General features: G+C 35.8%; 1 protein-coding gene across 3 annotated transcripts in view; it reads right to left on the reverse strand.

Annotated features, from left to right (window-relative positions):
* KCNU1 (potassium calcium-activated channel subfamily U member 1) overlaps positions 1-23,169 on the reverse strand; it is a 290,355-nt gene that overhangs the window by 255,669 nt on the left and 11,517 nt on the right. For all 3 annotated transcript variants that reach the window (XM_072635213.1, XM_072635212.1, XM_072635214.1), the window contains exon 3: positions 20,021-20,082. In XM_072635213.1, coding sequence (XP_072491314.1) covers positions 20,021-20,082 — 62 coding nt within the window. The remainder of the gene's footprint in view (positions 1-20,020; positions 20,083-23,169) is intronic.

A 23,169-nucleotide genomic window follows, 5' to 3' on the forward strand; every position in this document is an offset into this window, starting at 1 on the left:
TAGCATTTTTCATCATGAGTCCTTTGGAGTTGTCTTGGATCATTGTATTACTGAGAAGAGCTAAATCATTCATAGTTGAACATCACACAATGTTGCTTCTACTGTGTAGAATTTATAACAAAACTCTTTAAAAAACAAAATATTCAGCAAACTAACCAATACATCAAAAGAGTCTGACATGGTATGAATTATTCTTCACCAGCTACTCCCCACACTGATGAAATCCCATATTCAATCACAAAATATTTTGTGGATAATTATATGTATGAATAGTGGCTTCTCTAGATAATTTCAGTTCCCTTAGAGTAGGGACTGTTTGACCTTTTTCTTTGTATCTACTATCCAGCACAGTTCCTGGAAAATACTAAAATTTGATAAAATGCTTCAAGAATGATTGATCTGAATTGTTGGATTTTAATGTTGTCTTCATTTTTGTTATGTAGTCATTATAAAAATTTGTTCTTTCAGTTTTTATCTTTGTCTTGTGTCAGTTCATACAAATCTTAGGAGCATAGTATTATAGATTTAGAGCTGGAAGAGTTCTGAGAATTCATTTAGTACAACCTCTTAATTTTCCTCGGGAAGAAACATATCAACTTGCTGAAGGTGATACAGATAGTGAATGTCAGAAATAGAGTTAGAACCTAAGTCCTCTGATTTCATATTTAGTACGAGTTCATCTGAACCAGACTACCTTTGCCTATGTTTCTCTGAAACATTCTCTGTTTCATTTCATATACTACAACTTAATTGTCTTTTCCAGAAATGTTGAACACATAATTTGATTCCAATGTACTCATTTACATATTAATATTTTAATACACAGGGAATCTTCATTTTAGTCCTCCATTTTGACCACCTTTGGAAGTAACAGAAGATCACTGAAATAAAGAGTATAAATCATTTATTGCTTTTTCTCCTATGATTCCAAATTGCTTTGTGGAGCAATTGGACCAATTCACTGTTGCCAGAAGTGGATTAGTGTGCTTGTTTTCTAATAATTCTTCACTCCCCCACCCATCTTTTATTAGTTTTAACAATTTTGTGAATCGGAAATACCTCTGATTTGCTTTAATTTTCAATTATTAGTGTAACAGTGACCACCCTCACCTTTACTGCTTGAAGGTCACGTAAGTTATATTTCACCCATCCTGCTGGGTTCTCCAATACCCATAAAGGAATTTGGGAGGGGGTAACTAGTCTCTCTGCCATTGACTCCAGGCATTACCAATGGTGTTCTCCCAGTTAGCAGGTGTTCCCTGCACCCTAATTCCATTTATTTACTTAAGAGTTGTATTTGTTTTCATAAAGGAGTATTTACTTCAATGGTATAGAAAGAATAAACATACATCCTTCCCAGTGCTTGGGAAAGTAATTCCTCCCTTCACTACTTGATACTCTGGAGAGGAAAAAGGAATGAGGCTTACAGTTTGGTTCCTGTATAGCCTAATTCCACAAAATTCTAAGTCCAAAGTCCTCTCTGGGGTTAAGTCCTAGGCATCTTGGCTTCTCAGGGCTTCACTGAGCTGACTGACTACATGTTTGGCCTAAAATTTTGTCTCCAAGTTTACCATATTTTGAACCCCTGGGTCTAGTGGAGACTCCAGTTCTTGCTCCCATAACTGAAAACGAAGAGACAACCAAAACCCTGAAGCCCTTTTCTCAGGGCAACAGGGTAAAAAGGGGGAGGGGAGGAAGGCAACCCTTCCCCCATCACAAACTCAATTCATGGTCCCTGTGTTATGGGTCAAAAGTACCTTCACCCTTTCTTGATGTTGCAGGAAGAGAGAGAGGAGAGAGAGAGAGAGAGAGAGAGAGAGAGAGAGAGAGAGAGAGAGAGAGAGAGAGAGAGAGAGAGAGAGAGACAGAGAGAGAGAGAGAGACAGAGACAGAGAGACAGAGAGACAGAGACAGACAGAGACAGAGACAGACAGAGACAGAGAGACAGAGAGAGAGACAGAGAGAGAGAGACAGAGACTGCATCATACTGGTTATTTTAAAGACATAGCCTACAAAAAAAGGTTACTGCCATTCATGTGGTAGGGAAATTCAGAATGTCTCCTCCCAGAAGCAGTGTCACCATCTTAGGTGATCTGGAAAGCAAAGCTCCCCCACCCCCTTTTTTGGGTGTTATTGTTCAGTCATGTCCACCTCTTCATGACCCCATTTGTGGTTTTCTTGGCAGAGATACTGGAGTGGTTTGACATTTCTTTCTCCAGCTCATTTTACAGATGAGGAAACTGAGGCAAACAGTGTGAAGTGACTTGCCCAGAGTCACATAGCTAGTATCTGAGGGTGGATTTGAACTCAGCCCTTCCTGACTCTAGGACTGCCATTGTTTCTACTATACCACCTAGCTACTTCTGTTATATTAGTAATATTTGGAGAATTTCTTCATATAATTGTTAACAGTTTCTATTTCTTCTGCGAAAAATCATTGGTTCATATGCTTTGATAATTGCCTCCTGAGGAGATGGTTCTTATCCCTAAAGATTTGTGAAATATTCATGCATTTTTCAAATCAGAATTTCCCCAGCTATCTTTGAAATAAAGTTTCTCTCATAAATATTTTTTATTCTTCTAGCTATATTTATTTTTCCAATGCTAAAGTTTGAAAATATCATATAATAAAAACTGCCTATTTTGCCAGAGTTTTAAACATGGCTTTTTTTCTTTCCCTTGAATTATTAATACTCATATTTAGCTCATTCATCTATTTGAAATTAATTGTGCTATATGGTATGAGTTACTTGTCTAAACCTATTTTCTGTCTACCATGTCATAGAAACCTTTTCAGTCTGAAAATTCACTCCACACCTGGATCAGTTCTCACTTTAGAAGCATCCTCTGCCCCCTCATCCTTTCCCTCTGGTTGGCTAGTTCATCCCACAATCTCCAGTTTAAGGAGGAGTCCCTGGTCAATTAGATCTTCATTGTTCCCCAGGCTGATATCTCCACAGGACTTTCTTTACTGTGCCTGGGAGTGATGTCCATTCATTTTCCCTTTCCCCTTCTTAAGCTCCCTTTATATGCTGTCCTACTCTATTAGAATTTAAGGTCCTTTCTGCTTGTTATTTTAGTTTTTGCACTTAACATGGTGGCTGATACATAGTAAGATCTTACTAAGTATTTGATGACTTAAATCAACTTGAAACTGTTTTCCATTTTTCCCTGTAGTTCTTGTCAAATAGCTTTCTGATAGTTTGTTTTGGAGTTTTTTAGATACTGACCTTCTTTATATGTTTCCTTGTTGGATTTACTTAGTACTATATTTTAATGGTATACTTCTACCTTTTTAATCATTACCAGATAATCTTGATAATTACTTTATGAAAATAATTTGGGATTCTATAGTGCTCACTTCTATTTTTTACTTTTTTATGATTTCCCTTGAAATTCTTGCTGTTTCATTCTATAATATAAATGTTTATACTTATACGTTAATTAGCTAACATCAATTTTTTAATATTTTGTGCATGGCAAAGCTACAGAAATAATTCCAGTTATTTGTTATTATTGCTTTTTTAAATCACTTTTCAGTCATGTTGGAGTCTTTGTTACCCTATTTGTGGTTTTCTTGGCTGAGATACTGGAATAGTTTGCCATTTCCTTCTCCAGTTCCAATTATTTACGTCATCTTTCTTTTTATAAATATTATTTCATAATTATAGTTATATAATTCCTTTCTATGTGGTTGGTAGGATAAATCCCAGCTGCTTCATATGTTGTGTATTTCATATTTTATTTTACTAGTTTTTTTCTGCTAGGTTTTCTTGACACTATGTAATATTATCAATGCTTTTGTGGATTTTTCATGCTATTGGTTTGATGAAACAATTAATTGCTTTGATTAGTTTTTAAGAATTCTCTGAGGTTTTCTTTGTAAGCTACTTGCAAAAAGAAATGTTTTGCCTCCTTTTTGCCAAGAGCTATTCCCTTGATTTCTTATTCTCATTTCTATAGCTAACATTACCAATATTGTATCAAATAATAGTCAACATAGTGGATTTTCTTGAATCATCTCTGATTTTATTGTGAAAGATTTTAGTGATTTCTCATTGGAAATAATACTAACTTTTGGTTTTAAACAAAATGTTTTTGGTGAGTTGATGAAAAACAGTACTTGACCCAAACATTAATAAATGTTTTCAGACTGGGAAAAAAAAAATTTTTTTCCCAAGGTATCTCCTACTTACCACTTTGCTGGGTAGAATTATAGCTCCTAGCTGCTACCTTATATAGAAGTGTACACATCATGTAGAATAAAGAAATATAAATAAATTTATTTAATTATGCACTGAACTTTGCAACGTTTTTATATCATGAAAAAGTATTTTAGTATGCAATATGTTCTCTCATTGCATTTACTTGTTATTATATCATTTAGAATTATGTTCGTGAGATTTTGACACATGTTGATTTATTTCTTCATCATGAAAGTATGCTACTGTCAGCCAGAATACTAAGCATGGTTTTGATGAACAGTTCATTTTTCCAAGTGTTATTTTGATTTTAGCCCAAAGTTTTTCAGTGGGATTCAAAATTAGTCATTTTAATTTACCAGTTCAATGAATATGTTATCTCCATCTCTTGGATAAATTTCTTAACTTTTCCTGATGCATGTATGTCATGGTGAAAGATCATGTTAAAATGGTCTACCTCCTTTTGTCAATTTTGGTAATTATGGAACAATTGTACTTCTAAGTATGTTAATATATTTGTCAGGGTTCATAATTCTCTTAATGTGGGCACAACTTCTAGAGCAATGGACTTTAAACAAAGATTCTTAAAATATGATTTTGGGTAGATATTTTACAGTTTAATGAATATGGCAAGTTATTATAGACGCACCTGGATATCTGCCAATAGCTTTGACATAACCTTTAATGAAAAACTCAGTTTCATTATCGAAAATTTTCTTTTCCAGCCTTCAGTACTCCTGTCTTTGTATTGTCTTCACATAACAAACTGTTTTTTTCATAAAAATAGTATGAACAAATAATATCTAATAAATATAGTACCTGATAGTTCTTTAAATACTAATTTTATTCTCCCCCTACTCCCAATTCTTCTTTTATAAAAGCTAAACATATTCAATACATTCTATGTATTTTAATATGAAATCTCAGAAGCATTTATCATCTTATCTGATCTCTACAATATTCACTACATGTTGTCAATATTCTTCTTAGAAATTATTTGACTGCATATTATTCAGGATATCGCTATTTAGAATTTATATGCATCCATATTGTTTGTATTTGCTTTATTTATTATTATTTTGCTTTAGCTATCAATACATTATGCATTAAACATTTCTGCTTTTCTTTATTAGTGCCTTTTCAAAAATAATACTATATTATCCATTTTGGTAAATATATTGGGTGATGCTAAAAAAAAATAAGTGTACTCTTTGTTATTTATGGGCCTATCAAATGTATTTTTCTAAGCAATCATTTCAAATTCAAAACTTCCTCTGTATCTCTGAATATTTACTGAGATAAAGAAAGAGGAAGCTTAAATCATCTACAATTGTTTGTTGTTGTTTTTCCCCTGGAGGCAATTGGGATTAAGTGACTTGCCTAGGGTCACACAGCTAATAAGAGTCTGAGGTTGGATTTTTACTCAGGTCCTAATGATTCCAGGGTCAGTGCTGTATCAGCTAGGTCACTTAATTGTCCCTGTTGTTATATTGTTAAGACCTTTTTTGTTTGCATTTGAATAAAATTTTCTTTGAAACATTTAATGTTATTCCATGTATGTATGTGTATAATACAGATGTTACCTATTTTAAGTTTCCTTGTTTATAATTTTTCTTATTAACTATTTTTACTTATTAGTTCATGCCTGGCTTTGCTGCATTCTCTAAAGTATATGTTTGTATTTGTTTCTGTGTTTTAAATTTGTTCTCATATGTGATAAATTTACAGAGTTCTGATTCCTAATCTGTTTTAAAATTTCTATTTGAAAGCTCAGCTCATTAGCATTCAAGGTTATGCCTAAGTTTTCTCCATCAATTTTTGTTATATTCTTTTAGAAAGTGAATCTTGCATGTTGGAGAAAAATGTCTATGTGAGAGATTGTGTTTAAGCCCAGCCACCCTGCATAATATTGAAGCAAAAAAAGTGTATTACATTAAGTACAAGAACAACTACAAAGAGGAAACAGAGAAGTATTCAGTATAGACAGTCTCAAAGAAAACTATCAGTGAATTATGATGGAATGCTATCTGAAAAGACATATATACTGATACAAGGGGAAGTGAGGAGAAATATGAAAACATTGTACACGGTAGTATTGTAAGAACAATCTTAACTGTGCTTATTCTCAACTATACAAAGATCCAAAACAATTCTGAAGGATTTTTCTTGAAAAATACTATCTATCTCCTGAGAAAGAACTGACAATGTTGGAATGCAACTAAACACATACAATTTTTAAAATTTTTTTTCCATTTTTTTGGTGTTTACTTTCATAGCATGATTAGTATGGAAATATGTTTTTGATGACTAAATATATGTACCCTATATATAATATCTTGCTGTCTTAAGGAATGGAGTGAAAATGAGGGAGAGAATTTGGAACTCTAAATTAATTTTTTAAAATTTATATGTAATGGAAAAATATTTTTAAAAAAATAAAAATTAACAAAGAGTCCAAAAAATGAAGGCTGTTAACTTGTGTCAGGTTTTTTTGGTGACATCATGGATCATAGTTTCCATGGAGTTTTCTTAGCAAAGATACTGAAGTGTTTTGACATTTTCTTCTCCAGCTCATTTTGCAGATGAGGAAACTGGGGCAAACAGTGTGAAATGACTTGCCGACAGTCATAAAACAAATAAGTGTCTGAGGCCAGATTTGAATTCAGCTATTGCTACTTCCAGGTCTACCACTCTATCTATTGAGCTACCTTAGCTGGCTTTTCCAAAAATGAATAAACAATAAAAAAAGGCCTTACCTTACAAATAAATATATGAAAGATGTGTGATTTGTCAATTTATGTTATTCAGAATCAAGAAATTCTCCCCTCCAATGAAAATTACAACCCATCTGTGTCTAAGTACTTAAGTTGTAGGAAGTTACTTAAGGCTTAGAAAAGTCAGTGAAATACAGTAGTTAGCGAAGCTAACAAGGAAAAATATACATAAAACCATTATCTGATAAAGCCAAGAGAAAAAGATATTTTGTGAGATCTTTGACAAGAAATACATGGGAAAAAACATGTAAAAGAGCTTGTAGTTAATTTAAGTCATCAATCATTAATTAAGAGTTTACTCCTTTATATATCCTATGGGAAATGAATCTTGCCCTCATATACTGCATTTATGGTAGTTTTTTCTCTATGTTGAATGTGATACCTTTCATATAAACATCTAATGTAATATTTTTTCCCAACTAATGCTTCACCTCCATTTTCTACCACTATTGAGTATGTTTGTACATTATTTCATAGCATGATTATTATTCCTGCTTTTTGGTAAAATAAATTTTCTTCCAGCTTCTCTTTAATTTCATAAAGGACTTTGCTTGATAAGTAGCATCAAGGGGAATGGAGCCAAAATGGCAGTGTAGAAAGATGCATATACTGTTGCTCTTCCCATACAGCCTATAAAATACCTGTAAAGAATGACTCTCAACAAATTCTAGAGCAGCAGAAGCCACAGAATGACAAAGTGAAGGAGACTTCCAGTCCAAGGTGACCTGGAAGGCCAATGGGAAAGGTCTGTTGCCCCATACACAGAGTGGAGCCCAGTCTAGCCTTGACCTCACAGAGCAAGGAGGAGGACTGGAGCAGGCCTTGGGGGTGGAATCCCCAGCAGCAGCAGTGGGAGTTCACAGATCCCTCAACCCACAGGTGCCAAAGGTCAGTGAGAGGGCATTTTCAGCTAGCCGAGAAGGGAGCAGGGTCCTCCCCTTAGTTCTGGCTCCAGCTGGCAGCATCGGAGGCCTCAGCAGACAGCAGTGGCTCCCACAGCTCGCAGCAGCCCATATCCATTGTTGGAGGCATCATTGTAAAGCGCCTGGGGGAATTGAACAGCTGATATGAACCTCAGTCCTGAGTGCTGGCATGGCAGAACTGGAGGTGAGGCTGTTGTGGAGAGGAAATTCTACTATTCACAGATTCCGGGCACAAAAGTTTCTGGATGCTTCCAGATTAGTGTGCAGGCTTGATTATGCTTCCTAGGAGGAACTGAGATCTTACAGGTCCCCAGAGTATATACCCTACTCTTCACAAAGAACTAGAAAGTCAAGTAACTGGTTGGGAAAATGCCCAAAAAAGGGGAAAAAAATAAGACTATAGAAGGTTACCTTCTTGGTGAACAGGTATCTTCTCCCATCCTTTCAGATGAGGAAGAACAATGCTTACCACCAGGAAAAGAAATAAAAATCAAGGCTTCTGTATCCCAAACATCCAAAATAAATATTCCATGGTCTCAGGCCATGGAAGAGCTCAAAAAGGATTTTGAAAATCAAGTAAGAGAGGTGAAGGTAAAATTGGGAAGAGAAATGAGAGAGATGCAAGAAAAGCATGAAAAGTGAGTCAACAGTTTGCTAAAGTAGACCCCAAAACATGCTGATGAAAATAACACCTTTAAAAATAGGCTAACTCAATTGGTAAAAGAGGTCCAAAAAGTCAATGAGGAGAAGAATACTTTAAAAATTAGTCAAATGGAAAAGGAGGCTCAAAAGTTCACTGAAGAAAATAGTTCTTTAAAAATTAGAATGGAACAGATGGGAGCTAATGACTTTATGGGAAACCAAAAAATCAGAAAACAAAACCAAAAGAATGAAAAAATAGAAGATAATGTGAAATATCTCATTGGAAAAACAACTGACCTGGAAAATAGATCCAGGAGAGACAATTTAAAAATTATGGGACTACCTGAAAGCCATGATAAAAAAAAAAAAAGAGCCTAGAAATCATCTTTAATGAAATTATCAAGGAAAACTGCCCTGATATTTTAGAACCAGAGGGCAAAATAAACATTGAAAGAATTCATCCATCATCTTCTGAAGGAGATCCAAAAAGAGAAATTCCTAGGAACATTGTGGCCAAATTGGAGAGTTACCAGATCAAAGAGAAAATGTTGCAAGCAGCTACAAAGAAACAATTCGATATTGTGGAAGTACAATCAGGATAACACAAGATCTAGCAGTTTCTATATGAAGGGATCAAAGGGCATGGAATATGATATTCCAGAAGTCAAAGGAACTGGGATAAAAACCAAGAATCACCTACCCAGCAAAACTGAGTATAATACTTCAGGGGAAAAAATAGTCTTTCAGTGAAATCGAGGACTTTCAAGCATTCTTGATGAAAAGATCAGAGTTGAAAAGAAAATTCGACTTTCAAACACAAGAATCAAGAGAAGCATGAAAAGATAAACAGAAAAGAGAAATCATAAGAGACTTCCTAAAATTGAACTGTTAACATTCCTACATGGAAAGATAATATTTGTAACTCTTGAAACTTTTCTCAGTATCTGGGTAGTTGGAGGGATTACACACACACACACACACACACACACACACACACACACACACAGAAAGAGAGAGAGAGAGAGAAAGCACAAAGAGGAATATATTGGGAGGAGAAAGGGAGAAATGGAACAGGGCAAATTATCTCTCATAAAAGAGGCAACAAAAAGCCTTTTCAATGAAGGGAAAAATGGGGAAGGTGAGAGGGAAAAAGTGAAGCTTGCTCTCATCACATTTGGCTCAAGGAAGGAATAACATGCACACTCAATTTCATATGAAAACCTATCTTACCATACAGGAAAGTAGGGGAGAAGAGGATAAACAGGATGGGGGGATGATGAAAGGGAGGGCAAATGGAAAGATGGAGCAATTCGAAGTGAACACTGTTTGGGAGGGACAAGGTCAGAAGAGAGAACAGAAGAAAAAGGGGCCAGAATAGAATGGAGGGAAATATAGTTAGTCTTACACAACATGACTATTATGGAAGTCATTTGCAAAACTACACATATATAGCCTATATTGAATTGCTTGCCTTCTCAGTGTGAATGGGTGGGGAGGGAGGAAGGAAGAGAAGTTGGAACTCAAAGTTTTAGGAACAAATGTTGAATATTGTTCCTGCATACAACTGAGAAATAAGATATAGAGGTAATGGGATATAGAAATTTATCTTGCCCTACAGGGCAAAAGAGGAGATGGGGATAAGGGAAGCGAGGAATTTTAGAAGAAAGGGCAGATTGGTGGAAGGGGCAATCAGAATGCTCAGCGTTTTGGGCTGGGGGGAGGGGAGAGATGGGCAGAAAATTTGAAACTCAAAACTTAAAATAAATAAACTAGTAATATAAAAAATTAAAATAATATTAATAAACCAGCTCCGCCACATTTTCCTCTCCCTCTTTCCATTGCTATAGAGAACCCGGTTCCAATCTGCAGAAATTTGCTCCTCAACCCTCAACAGCCGTTATGGTCAGAGCCCTTCAGGAGCAAAAGCCTGCCAGTGCTTGCAGGCTGGATGTGTCACACATGTGAACTACCAGTTCTAGGGAAAGCAGGTTCTGAGTTGCTGGTATCAATTTTGATAATCAGTTTATAATTAAACCTGTGAAGATCAAGACCATTTACATCAACTTTTCTCTTCAGCATATCCTTTGAAGTTCTTGCCTGTTTGCTTTTCTATTATGATTTTGACTAATTTGATAAAAAAATCATATAATACTCAGAATGGTACTGCATGAAACACATGCACATTTATGAAGAGTTATAATTTTTACTATATATCAGTTCAGTCCTTCCATGAACATTGAATGTTACTTCAGTTATGTAGGGCATTTTATTTCAGGCATGTATGTATTACACATGTATAAAAATACATGGATATACAAGAGTATAAAACATATGTAGTAGTACATATATAATATGTGTATAATATGTATTTAAAATACACATGTAATATATATATATGTGTGTGTGTGTGTGTGTGTGTGTGTTTGTGTGTGTAGGTCTTTTGTATCCCTAGGTAAACTATTCCAAAAAATTTGGTAGTTTCTGTCATTATAAAAGGAGTTACTTTTTGTTATGTTTTCTTGATCTTTATTACTAATAAATAAGAATTTAGATGATTTCAAAAAAAACAAATCAAAAAAGATAAGTATCATATATCTAAAAACCATCAGCAAGCATTGCATGTAATACAGATAAGGTAGAAACATTTCCAGTAAGATCAGGAGTGAAAAAAGGATGTTCGTTATCACTACTGTTTTTGAATATTTTACTTGAAATGTTAGTTAGCAGTAAGAGAAGAAGTAATTGAAGGAATTAGAATAGACAAAGAAGAAACAAAGCAATCACTCTTTACAGATGATGTGATGCTATGCTTAGAGAATCCTAGAGAATTACTAAATTTAGCAAAGTTGCAGGATATAAAATAAATCCACATAAATCATTGTCATTTCTATATATTGCTAAGAAAATCTGACAGCAAGGAATCAAGAGAAATTCCCTTTAAAGTAACTGTAGACAATATAAAATATTTGAGAGTCCACTTGCCAAAACAAATCAAGGAATAATATGAACACAATTGCAAAATATTTTTCATACAAATAAATCAGATCTAAATAACTGGAAAAATATTAATTACTCATGAGTGGGCCAAGATAATATAATAAAAATGACAATTTTACCTAAATTAATTTACTTTTTAAATGACATAAATCAAACTCGCAAAAATTACTATATGTAGTTATAAAAATGACAACAAAATTCATCTGGAAGAACAAAAACTCCAGAATATCAAAGGAGTTAATGAAAAGAAATACAAGGGAAGGTGGCCTAGCCATAGCAGATCTAAAACTGCTTTATGAAGCAGCAATCATCAAAACTACTTGGTACTACCTAAGAAATAGAGAGGTGGATTAGTGGAATATGCTAGGTACACAGGACCCAGTTGTCAATGACTATTGTAATCTAATCTTTGATAAACCCAAGGCTTTCTGGGATAAGAATTCATTATTTAACAAAAACTATTCAGAAAACTGGAAAATAGTATGGCAGAAACTAGGCATAGACCAACATCTTACACTGTATATCAAGAGGTCAAAATGGGCTCATGATTTAGACATGAAGGGTGATACTATAGGCAAATTAGGAGAATAAGGAATAGTTTACCTGTCAGATCTATGGAGAAGGGAAGGCTTTGTGACCAACAAGAGACAGAAAATATTATGAAATGCAAAAAGAATAATACTGATTACATTAGATTAAAAAGTTTCTGCACAAACAAAGCCAATGCAATCAAGATTAGAAGAGAAGGAGAACACTGGGAAGCAATTTTTTATAGTCATTGTCTCTGACAATGGCCTCATGTCTAAAATATAGAGAGAACTAAGTCAAATATATAAGAATACAAGCCATTCCCCAATGATAAATGGTCAAAGATATGAAAAAAAAATTTCAGATGAAGAAATGAAAGGTGTCTATAGTAATATGAAAAAATCCTCTAAATCACTGCTGATTAGAGAAGCACAAGTTAAAACAACTCTGAGGTGCCACAACATACCTATCAGATTGGCTAATATGACAAAAGAAGAAAATGATAAATATTGAAGAAGATGTAGGAAAATTGGAACACTAATGCATTGTTGATGAAGTTGTGAACTGATTCAGCCAGTCTGGAGAGCAATTTGGAACTATGCCCAAAGGCCTATAAAGCTGTGCATACCCTTTGATCCAGCAGTAATACCTCTAGATGTATATCACAAAGAGATCATTAAAAATGGAGAAAAGGACCCACATGTACAAAACTATATCTCTCTTGGGTCTATTTTCCAGTTCAGTTGTTTTTCTAGTGAGATATTTCACATTTTCTACATTTTTTTTATTCTTTTGATTTTGTTTTATTGTTTCTTCATTTCTCATAAAGTCATTTGCTTCCATTTGCTCCTTTCTAATTTTTAAAGAATTATTTTCTTCAGTGAGCTTTAGGACTTCCTTTTTCATTTGTCTAGTTGTGCTGTTTAAGGCATTCTTTTACTCTGACTTTTTGGAACTCTTTTACCATTTGGCCCGAGTCTGTTTTTTAATGTATTGTTTTCTTTTGTATCTGTGTGTGAGTCTGTGTGTGTGTGTGTGTGTGTGTGTGTGTGTGTGTGTGTGCGTGTGTGTGTATGTTGTGTTTCCTTTACCAAGCTGTTGACGCTTTTTCATTATTTTCTTCAATGTACTGTGATCTAAGACCTGTGGTCCTTTAATGTCTCCACTGCTAGGTCTTGTGATTCTAATTATGGCACCATAATATTTTAATTCTTTTATTTTTGTTGCTTTTAATATTTTATCCTTGAGGTGAGGATTTTGTAATTTGACTAAAATATTCCTATGAGTTTTCCTCATAGGATCTCTTTTAATTTGTGATCCATGGATCTTTTTTCTATTTCTATTTTCCCTCCTTGTCCTAATGGTTCAGGACAATTTTCTTTAATTTTTTCTTGTATTATTGTATCAAGATTCTTTTTTTGATCTTGGCTTTCAGTTAGTCCAATTATTTTTATGTTTTCTGTTCTTGATCTGTTCTCCAGATTTGTTGTTTTTCTTATAAGATATTTCACTTTATCTTCTATTTTTTCTCTTATTACTTCCTTGCCTTGGGACCACCACTCTGGGCTGTGATTCAGATCTGATTGTGCACAAAGCAACAGAGTCCTGCCTCAGTACTAGCAAAAAGACCCCTGTAATCTGATCAGTTGTTCGAACCCCTTACTTTCTGTGGGCTGAGAGCTTCAGAAGCTGCCACTCCTGTTGCCAATTCATTCACTTCCAAAGCTTACTCATGGTTTGCTGGGGCTGTGCTGGCATGGCCTGTGCTGGACTGTACTCCTGTCTCACCCAGGTACAACAGACCCTTCCTACTGACTTTCTAAGTTGTCTTTGGCATCTGTGGGCTGAGAGATTTGGAAACCACTGCTGCTACTGATTCATTTGGCCCTGAGGCCTACTTCAGATTTGCTGGGGCCCAATCTGCATTGGCACAGCCTGATCCTCTCTTACCGTGGGGCAGCAGACCTTTCCTGCCAGCCTTCCAAGTTGCCTTAGGCTGGAAATTTGTTTCACTCCATCTTTTTGTGGATTCTTCTGGAATTTGTTTAGCATCATTTTTTAAAGGTATTTATAGAAGTTTGGGGGACAGCTCAGGCAAGTTCCTGCCTTTACTCTGCCATCTTGGCTCTGCCTCTATTTTGAACAGTATGTTTTTTTTTTTTTAATATTCTTTTCTGTTTCTTTACTCCCAAATTTTCCTATAACAATGTCTTGGCATCCACAGACCCTATCAAAGATCCCTGTGACCAGTATCTAGTTTATATAAGACAGACTTGCCAACTCCTCCTGGAACAAAGTTACCAATAACTTCAAATAATTTGGCAGTTATGTCTTATTCTGATGATCTCTGTTCTATGTTCTCATTCTAGCAACTGATCTGAACACCACATATCAAGGATAAAACTTTCAAATTACCATGTGTGATGTTACACTTCTGTTTCATCTCTATGCTATTACCATTTTAGATCTTAACATCATTGAGCAGTGGCAGTCATTATGTGCCCCAAATAAGGGAATCCCTTCTTACCTCCTACCCTTAATATCAGTTGTCTCAGTTCCAGAGGATGTATTATGCTATCTCTCCCTCCGTGTCTACCTTGCTACTCTGGCTTCTTGCTGTCCTTTGGAGCTCATATGTTTCTTCTCCTGGGGTAGAGTGCTGTCCAGATTGGTAAAACTCTTTCTCAGATAAGGTAGTATCTTAATTTGCCAGTTCCCCACAGAGGAAATCTATTATAAGTTTAGCCTAGACTCATCATCACAGAAATATACCTACTTTTTGAGGAATGTTATTTAGTGTCACCCTTTCCCCATCCCAGTTTTCCATTCCATGGCTTTTATCCTAGTCTTCCACAACTCCCTCTCCCCTACATGACTGAGTGACTAAATGAAATGTGATCTGTTCACTGTTTACCCATGGGTTTGTTGGGAGCTCATCACCCAATCTTTTCTGTTTTTCATTCATCATTGGTGCAACTTCTAAATTTATCATCTCCTCCCACCTCTACTACCCCACCCCACATACAATATTGATTCATTTATAGTGGATGAGAACATCTAGTAGATGGTTCCACTTCAGATTTTTTAAGTGCCTTGTAAGTTTTTAAGCCCTTAGTTTCTTTTGTGCCTTGATGATGCCACTTTGTTTTTTCTTTTACCCTGTAAATTGTTCTCCAATTCCAATTATTAAAACAATAACATTTATACATAATAGAATTGATTTCATTAGTCTTTTTTGTATAATTGTGTTTATTTAATTTCTTATGTTTCAGGTGTTTTTAGGTTTTCCAAGCCAAATAATCTGTTCATCTGTGTGTTTTTGTTTTTGCTTTTGCAGAGGTGCCTGAAACAGCTCTTATTAAATTTCTCTCTATCTGTCTCTGTCTGTCTCTGTTTCCATCTCTCTCTGTCTCTCTCTGTCTCAGTCTCTCTCTGTCTCTCTCCCTAAGTTTTGGTTTTGCAAGATTTATTTTTTCAGGATTGCCTCTTGACTCCTTTGCTTTTTGGAACATACATTTTCTCCTGTGATTATATTTTCTCTTATGATTCTTCATGACCATGCATTGTACTATATTATTCAAATTGCTTTGCTTTCATATTTGAAATTTTTTTTCTCCTGTGAAATTTATTATTTGTTGTGGAAATTGTGTCCTTTTTTAACTGGAGGTTATCTGTGCATTTAATCAATCAATGATTTGTCACCTTTATTTAGAGAATAAAAACAGCTTTCTCACATTCTTTTTAGCTTATTAAAAATTAAATCCCATTATTCTGGGATATATAGAATCTTTTAGTAATCCCTGTTGATATTGTTATCAAGGTTATATGTTGATTTAAATATTGTAAATTCTCCTTTTCTTCTTCCAAGTTTCCTTCCAGTTTAATAATTTTATGTTCCAAATTAGATATTCTTGAAGAATATTGGAGTTGGATTCCGAGAAATTGGGTTAAAATCTGATCTCTGTCACTTAATGCCTGCGTGATCTCAAGCAAGTCACATCTCTGACCCTCATGTTCCTCATCTGTAAACTGAGTGGGTTCTATTTCTTAGGGAAATTGTTGTTATTCAGTACTGTCCAACTCTTTGTGACCCTATCTGGAGTTTTCTTGGCAAAGATACTAGAATTGTTTGCCATTTCCTTTCCCAGCTCATTTTACAGATGAGGATTAAATAACTTTTCCAGGGTCACACAGTTAGTAAGTGTCTGAGGCCAGATTTGAACTCAGGTCTGGGTTTCAGTTTCCCTTTTCTTAATGCTTTAATGCCCCTTTCCCTCTCTGCCAGCATTATCACCTTTTCCTCTTCTCCACTCATTCTCACTTTCCTTCAACTGGCTTTGCAGAATCATGGTCCATCTCTTTTCCATGAATGCTTCTTCTTGGTTTCCACTCCAGGAACATCATGCCTGACCTAGGATAAGCTGATCACCTGAAATCTCATCACCATGCAGCTTGACTCAGCTTTGATATTCAATACCATCTTAGCTCCCTCAGTCCCTTCTCCCTTCTGAAAGAAGGCTGGAGGGAAGAGTAATAAACTTGTTATATACAGAAGGCTCAGAACTTTTTAGGTAACACTCAGTTTTCCAGAAGTTTCTCTGCTTGGTTTTAGCTCCAAGAACATCATATCCCGGTGCTGGTATTCTGGGATGATCCTCCATTTTCTCCAGGCCCTTTTCAGTTTCCTTTTGTGTACTATCTTCCCCTCTTAGATTCTAAGCTCCTTACTTAAAGAGAGGCAGGCACTGTCTTTTTTTTTTGATTTGTTTATCTCCAGAGTTTAGCACAGTGCCTGGCACATAGTAGGCCCTTAATAAATGTTAATCAATTTTGAATATTGGATTTTTGTAGGCAAGAAATGTTTCAGCCTGAGTCATTGTCACAAGTTGAAAGGGCCTGTGAATTTGCTTGCCCCCATTGCTTCTGGGCTCCTGCTGGTTGGAGGCTGGTGTGGATGAGTTTTCTCCAAGTTTTTACCCTGTTGAGGTTTCAGTTTCTATTTCAGTCATACAATTTCTTTTCTGAGGCTATTGGGTTGCTGAGTGTCACTGAAAACAACTATTCTACCATGTCCCTCTAAATTCTCTTTCTAAAACATGAATCCTACCATTTATGATACCTCCTCTCCAAGATTCCTATGTATTGAGTCTTGAAGGAAGCTAGGTTTCCAAGTGACAGCAGTACATTCAAAGCAAAGGGGATGTTATCCTATGCAAAATGATATAGGAGAGAGGTTGCCAAAATCACGGAATAGAAAGTAGGCCATGTTTGCTGTAACTTAGAATATGTGAAAAGAATAATTTTTCTAGGAAGGTAGGTAGGGATAAGATAGAAAAGGGCTTCAAAATCCAGGCTGGAAAGTTATTCGATCCCCTTAATTGTTAGTACTAAGTCCTTTTTTTTCCTCAAACTACAGGATATAAGTTTTTTTGTTTGCATGTTGTATCATTCCAGTAGAATATAATTTCTATGAGAGCAGGGGCCATTGACCATCCATTCTCATTCTATTTCTCAACCTCTGGGCTCTAATACAGTGCCTCAGAAATAGCAGTCATTTAATAATTTTTATTTGGATTGGTTCATCAATTCTTTTCAGATTTATAATTTGGGTAGGAATTGAGGTAAATTACTTCTGCAGTCTCTTCAAATATGAGATTCTATGATTCTATGACTAGGATTTTTAGTAGGATGGGACATTTCTGGCATCATCCCTTCTATGACCATACTATCATAAGTTATATGGAGACAAAGGATGACTAGAGATATCCTGCCATTTCTTCCTCATCATATCACACAATCTAAAGGATTTCTTCAATCTCCAAGAGTATCCCAAACACGGAGAGATTCCACCTGAATTGGCTGATGAATCTAAGGACAACTTTTCTTCTATAAGCTCTCCAAAACTCTAAGTAATTTGAGGCTTTTGCTTGGTATGTAAACTAGTACATTCTTCTTGTCAATTAGTGAACTCCAGGGTTAGTCTATAAACTAATTTATAGATTCATTTTTTATGATTGTGGTTTTGGTGCTTTCTTGAGGTTTATGCTTGGAATCTTACATGTGAGGTCTAAGATAAAAGTGGATTAAAACGGAATACAAGTGGGTTATAAATGGAATTCTAAAATCAATTGTATGCTTTCCAATATGCTTTCCAACATTAGCTCTTCCAAACATCTCACAGTCAAATCTTACATGGAAGAATCAAGAAATCATATAGCGTCAGAACTGAAAATCTAAGGGATCTTAGAAGGGATCTAATCCAACACTTCTCTAAACAAGAAAGTCATCCAAAGCATCCCTGAAAATTGTTTATTTAGACTACAGTTGAATATCTGCAGGGACAAGTAACCCATTATCTTATAAGGTCATCTGTTGGATAGCTCTGATTGTTGGGTGTGCAAAAAAATTACTTCCATTTAGAAGGATCATATATAAAAGTAATATCTCTGACCTTTTTTGTAAGCATTGTCTCAATGTGATTAAATCATCACAATGACCCTATGAAGAAGATACTCTGGGTAGTGTTATCCTTGTGTACAGATGAAGAAACTGAGGATCACAAAGGTTAAATGCCTCATATATATCTATACAGTTAGTAAACATCAGAAACAGGATTTGAGTGCAGGGCTTTCTTGATTCCAAGAACAGCTTTCTGTTCCCTATACCATTAACCAAGACTAACATGGAGGTAGTATTGGTGCATGGATTTTTGTATGCAGATCATTGTGCACTCAGTGCAGCCTCTGAAGCTGAGATACAAGAAAATATGGATTGATTCTCTGCTGCTTGTGCTAATTTTGGCCTAACAATTAGCACCAAGAAAACACAGGTGCTCCATCAGGAAGTACTACATCATCCAATGGGGAACCAAATGAAGTTTTGAATACTGTGGATAAGTTCACTTACCTTGGCATTAAACTTTCCGGGGATGTACACATTGATAATGAGGTTGACATCCACATTGTCAGAGCTAGCTCAGTGTTTGGGAGGTTCCAAAGGAAAGTGTGAGAGAGAAGAAGTGTTAGACTGACTACCAAACTGATGGTCTACAGAGCCATTGTGTTGACCTCATTGTTGTATGCCTGTGAAACCTGGACAGTATACCAGCACCATGCCAGGAAACTGAATCACTTCCATTTGAATTGTCTTAGGAAGATTCTGAAGATCACCTGGCAAAATAAGATACCAGACACTGAGGTCCTTTCTCTAACTAAACTGCCAAGCATTCAAACTCTACTGAAGCGAGTACAGCCATGATGGGTTGGCCAAATATATGCTTGCCAAAAAGACTATTTTATGGAGAACTCACACAGGAAAAGTGTTCGTATGGTGGTCAGGAAGTGAAACAAGGACACTCCCAAGGTCTCTCTTAAGAATTTTGAAATTGATTGTGTGATATGGGAGACATTGGACAGAACAGCATGGTGCACCCTCATCAGAGAAGGTGCTGTGCTCTATGAACAAGGCAGAATTGAAGTAGCTCAAAAGAAACACAAGATGCACAAATTTAGAGAATCCACCTCAAATATTCACAAGGACTATTTTTGCCTGGCCTGTGGTGGAACATTTCAAGCTCTTATTGGTCTGATCAAACATAGTCTGACACTCCGTAACTTGACTTTGTCATAAGGTTGTCATTTTGTTCCTCTTTGAGAATGGACAACAACTAACCAACTATAGTCTCTCCTCATTGTGTTTATTCATGTGTTTACTCCAATATGAATTTTGACTACTCAGTATGTATTTATTGACTAGCTGGATGACTAGTGAATGAAATGATTTTTTTTTCATTCTTGCGTCTTTGGTAAAACCACAGAATCATAGAATCCAAGAGTTGGAAGGGACCTGAGAGGTCCAATCCTACCTGAGCAGCAATTCCCTCTACAACATCCCTGACAAGTGGTCAGCCAGAAAATAGGAATATTTCAGTTGAGCCTGATCTGGTTACACTTACTGTGCAGAGTTGATGAAATAGATTACAAGGGACCCAATGCTCAGTGCAAAGACGAGGACCATCTGAAAATACAAGTGGAAACAAGAAAATGTCCAGGTTAATTTATGTTGTTATGTTAATTTCTCTCTCTCTCTCTCTCTCTCTCTCTCTCTCTCTCTCTCTCTCTCTGTGTGTCTCTCTCTTCTCTCTTTCCCTTTCTCTGCATACTGCTCTTAGACCTCTAAATTGTGCACAACATTTTTGTTATTGTTATTTCCCTTTATTCTGCAGTATGAGCAATCTGAATTGAACAGGCCACATGTTTTATCAATTCCTGTCTCTCTGCCTTAACTCATGGTTGGTGTGGTTTTGTAAAATGAGGACAATACCCATGATGACTTACCATTTAAGGTTGTTGTGAGAATCAAATGAGATAAATGAAGTATGAAATAAATATAAAATCATTAGATCAATATCAATTATTATCACTTAGGGGTTGTTTCATGAATAATAGGTTGCATGCAGGGGTGAGGCAGAATGGGCTCATAAAGGCTGATTGTTAAATGTTCAGCCAGAATATTTACATATCAGAAACTGGCATATGCTACAAATCTGGACTTGATTTATTGTTTGCTGTTTAGAATGTGATGAAGAAAACGTTAATAATGCAGATTCAATTTAAAAGAGTGTCATGTGTGTATTATCCTTCCCTCAGAAAGTATGCTGTTAAACATTTACTGGAACACCCCTGGTTCCATGGATCATCTGGTAAAGAGGAAGGATAAGCAAACTGTAAAAGGTAAGCTGCTGGAGGGCACAGGCTATTTCATTTTGGTCTTTGTATTACCAGTGTCTTGCCCTGTATCTGGCACACAATGGGAGATAAATAAGTATTCAGTGATGGATTACAGCTCATGCATTACATTGGTATCCTAGCAGTGTTCAGAAATCTAGACATTTTTCTGGCCCAGCACTAGCTACTAGTGTCTTCCACTTAGAGGTTACCTTGCTACCAGTTTTTAGATTTTGTATGCATCTATACATGTAAATGTTGCCCTCATTTGGATTGTAATCTCTTGAGGGCAGAGACTATTCTGTTTGTTTTGCTTTTCTTTGTATTCTTAGCCCAACTGGCATGTGGTAGGTGATTAATAAATGCTTATCGGTTAATTGAGAAAGGGAGGCCCTCATTCCATTGCATAAACCCCATTTGGGCTCCTATGAGAGAACATGAACAAGCATCTCAGAAGATGAACAAAACACAGATGGATTAAAATCTGTACCAGTGCAGGACGAATCTCCATTGATGTGATCACAAATCCCTCATAATTTCAAATTATTAATAGCACCATTATCATGATCATTGTGACCATTCCTATTCTTCTCATTGCATATTATTATTCACTTTATTTTTCTTATCTTATCCAGAGAATGATGATTGATATAGCCTTAAGACAAGGTACTATTCTGTTGTTGATTAACCTTAGCTTAGAATCCTCTTGTTTCTGCGGTCTCCAAGCATATCCATGTTTTGAAGTCTACCTTGTCACTCTTCTTCCATGAGAAATTTTCCCTGATTACTCCACACCACAACAACAATTTGTTCCTTCTCCAACCTGCCATTAATAGTTTGTAGCGTAATTGGACAGTTGAATCTGTATTGTATAGTATTCTATTCAATTCGATGATTATTGAGCACCTACTATAAATAAGGCTCTGTGTTGCCCTCTGGGTGAACAAAGGTAAATTAAGACACGGACCTTGATCTCTATGATCTTGACAGTCTAATGCAGGCACAAAAAAATTCACAAATTGTGTCGTTCATTAGTTATGCTGTGTCTTAAATTTAGTCTTCCTAATTAGACTGCGACCTCTTCAGAGACAGGGACTGCTTCTTTTATTCTTTGATCTCTCTAACACCTAATCCAGATGTTAGCACATGAGATACTTTAAAAAGGGGAAAGTATTGCATTAGGGGAAAGGATTAAGGATGTTATTCTCTAAAAACTTAAAAAACTTTTGGGGAGGAAACCCCCTAATTGCCAGTCTAGAATTGCCGCTTCACCTCTCTTTGCTCACTTGCCAACCAATAGGTAGAGGGGATAAAAATAAATCCAATGAGTAATTTCCATCAGAACTTCTGTCCCCAGTTATCCTCCATCCAAATCAAGCTTTGGTTTATATGAATGAAACCTGGAGGACTTTTGTTCCTCACTCCAATCCCATGAAATACATACATTACCCAAAAGGATTATGGTGAATACAGTCATGACACGGGGCCTTTCTACTCCCACAAGGGAGAGTTTGAGAACTTCAACCAGTGTGTACGAATTTCCACCGAAGGCTTTGAGTCTTCATTGTAGCACATTAATTTTGTTATAAAAGAAATACCTACATTTTACAAAGGATGAACTTTTTGTGTAAAAAAATGTACTTATTAAAAGTCATATTAAAAATTGTCCCTGTACGTTCTAATGGGTTATGAATGTGCTTACCTGCCCTATGAATAGCTCCAACTCTGAAAGTACCACTGGCAGTCTTGCCTCCAGGCTTTCACAAACATTGTTCCATTTACTTAAAATGCCATTTTCCTATGCCTGTCCAATTCCTAGACTTCCTTCAAGACCCAGTACAAATATCATTGATTCAATCAAATCTTTCCTTTCCCTACCACTAAGATGAGAAAATTTATTCATTCATTCAGTCACCAAGCATAAGCATGCACTATACACAGGGGACTGTACTGGGTGCTGGTGGAAATAGAAAGTTCAGATATGATATATTCCTTTCCCTGATGGAGTTTACATTCTAATGGTCTTCATCTTCTGTAATAGCACAACATTTGTAACATTGTCATTATACTTTCGTCTTATACTATGGAGAATAGCTGTTTGTTGGTATGTATGTCTTATATTCCTTAATAGACAATGAGTTTTATAAGGACAGGAGTCATATATTCTTTTTCTTAGCAAGGGACACAGAATCCTCTTTGGCCTTTCCACAGCCTTTTGCTCAAGGGTGATTTTGCTGAGCAAATCAATGTTGGTATTTGCCTAAAAGAGGCTCAGATGAATGTCCCAAATGATGCTGTGTTAGGATCATTGGAATTTATAGAGGCAAAATTGCTTCAAATTTCAATTCAGCCCCAAATTAACTGTGGCTTTAGGTTG

Source organism: Notamacropus eugenii, chromosome 1 (assembly GCF_028372415.1).
Source record: "Notamacropus eugenii isolate mMacEug1 chromosome 1, mMacEug1.pri_v2, whole genome shotgun sequence".
Taxonomy (NCBI): Eukaryota; Metazoa; Chordata; class Mammalia; order Diprotodontia; family Macropodidae; genus Notamacropus; species Notamacropus eugenii.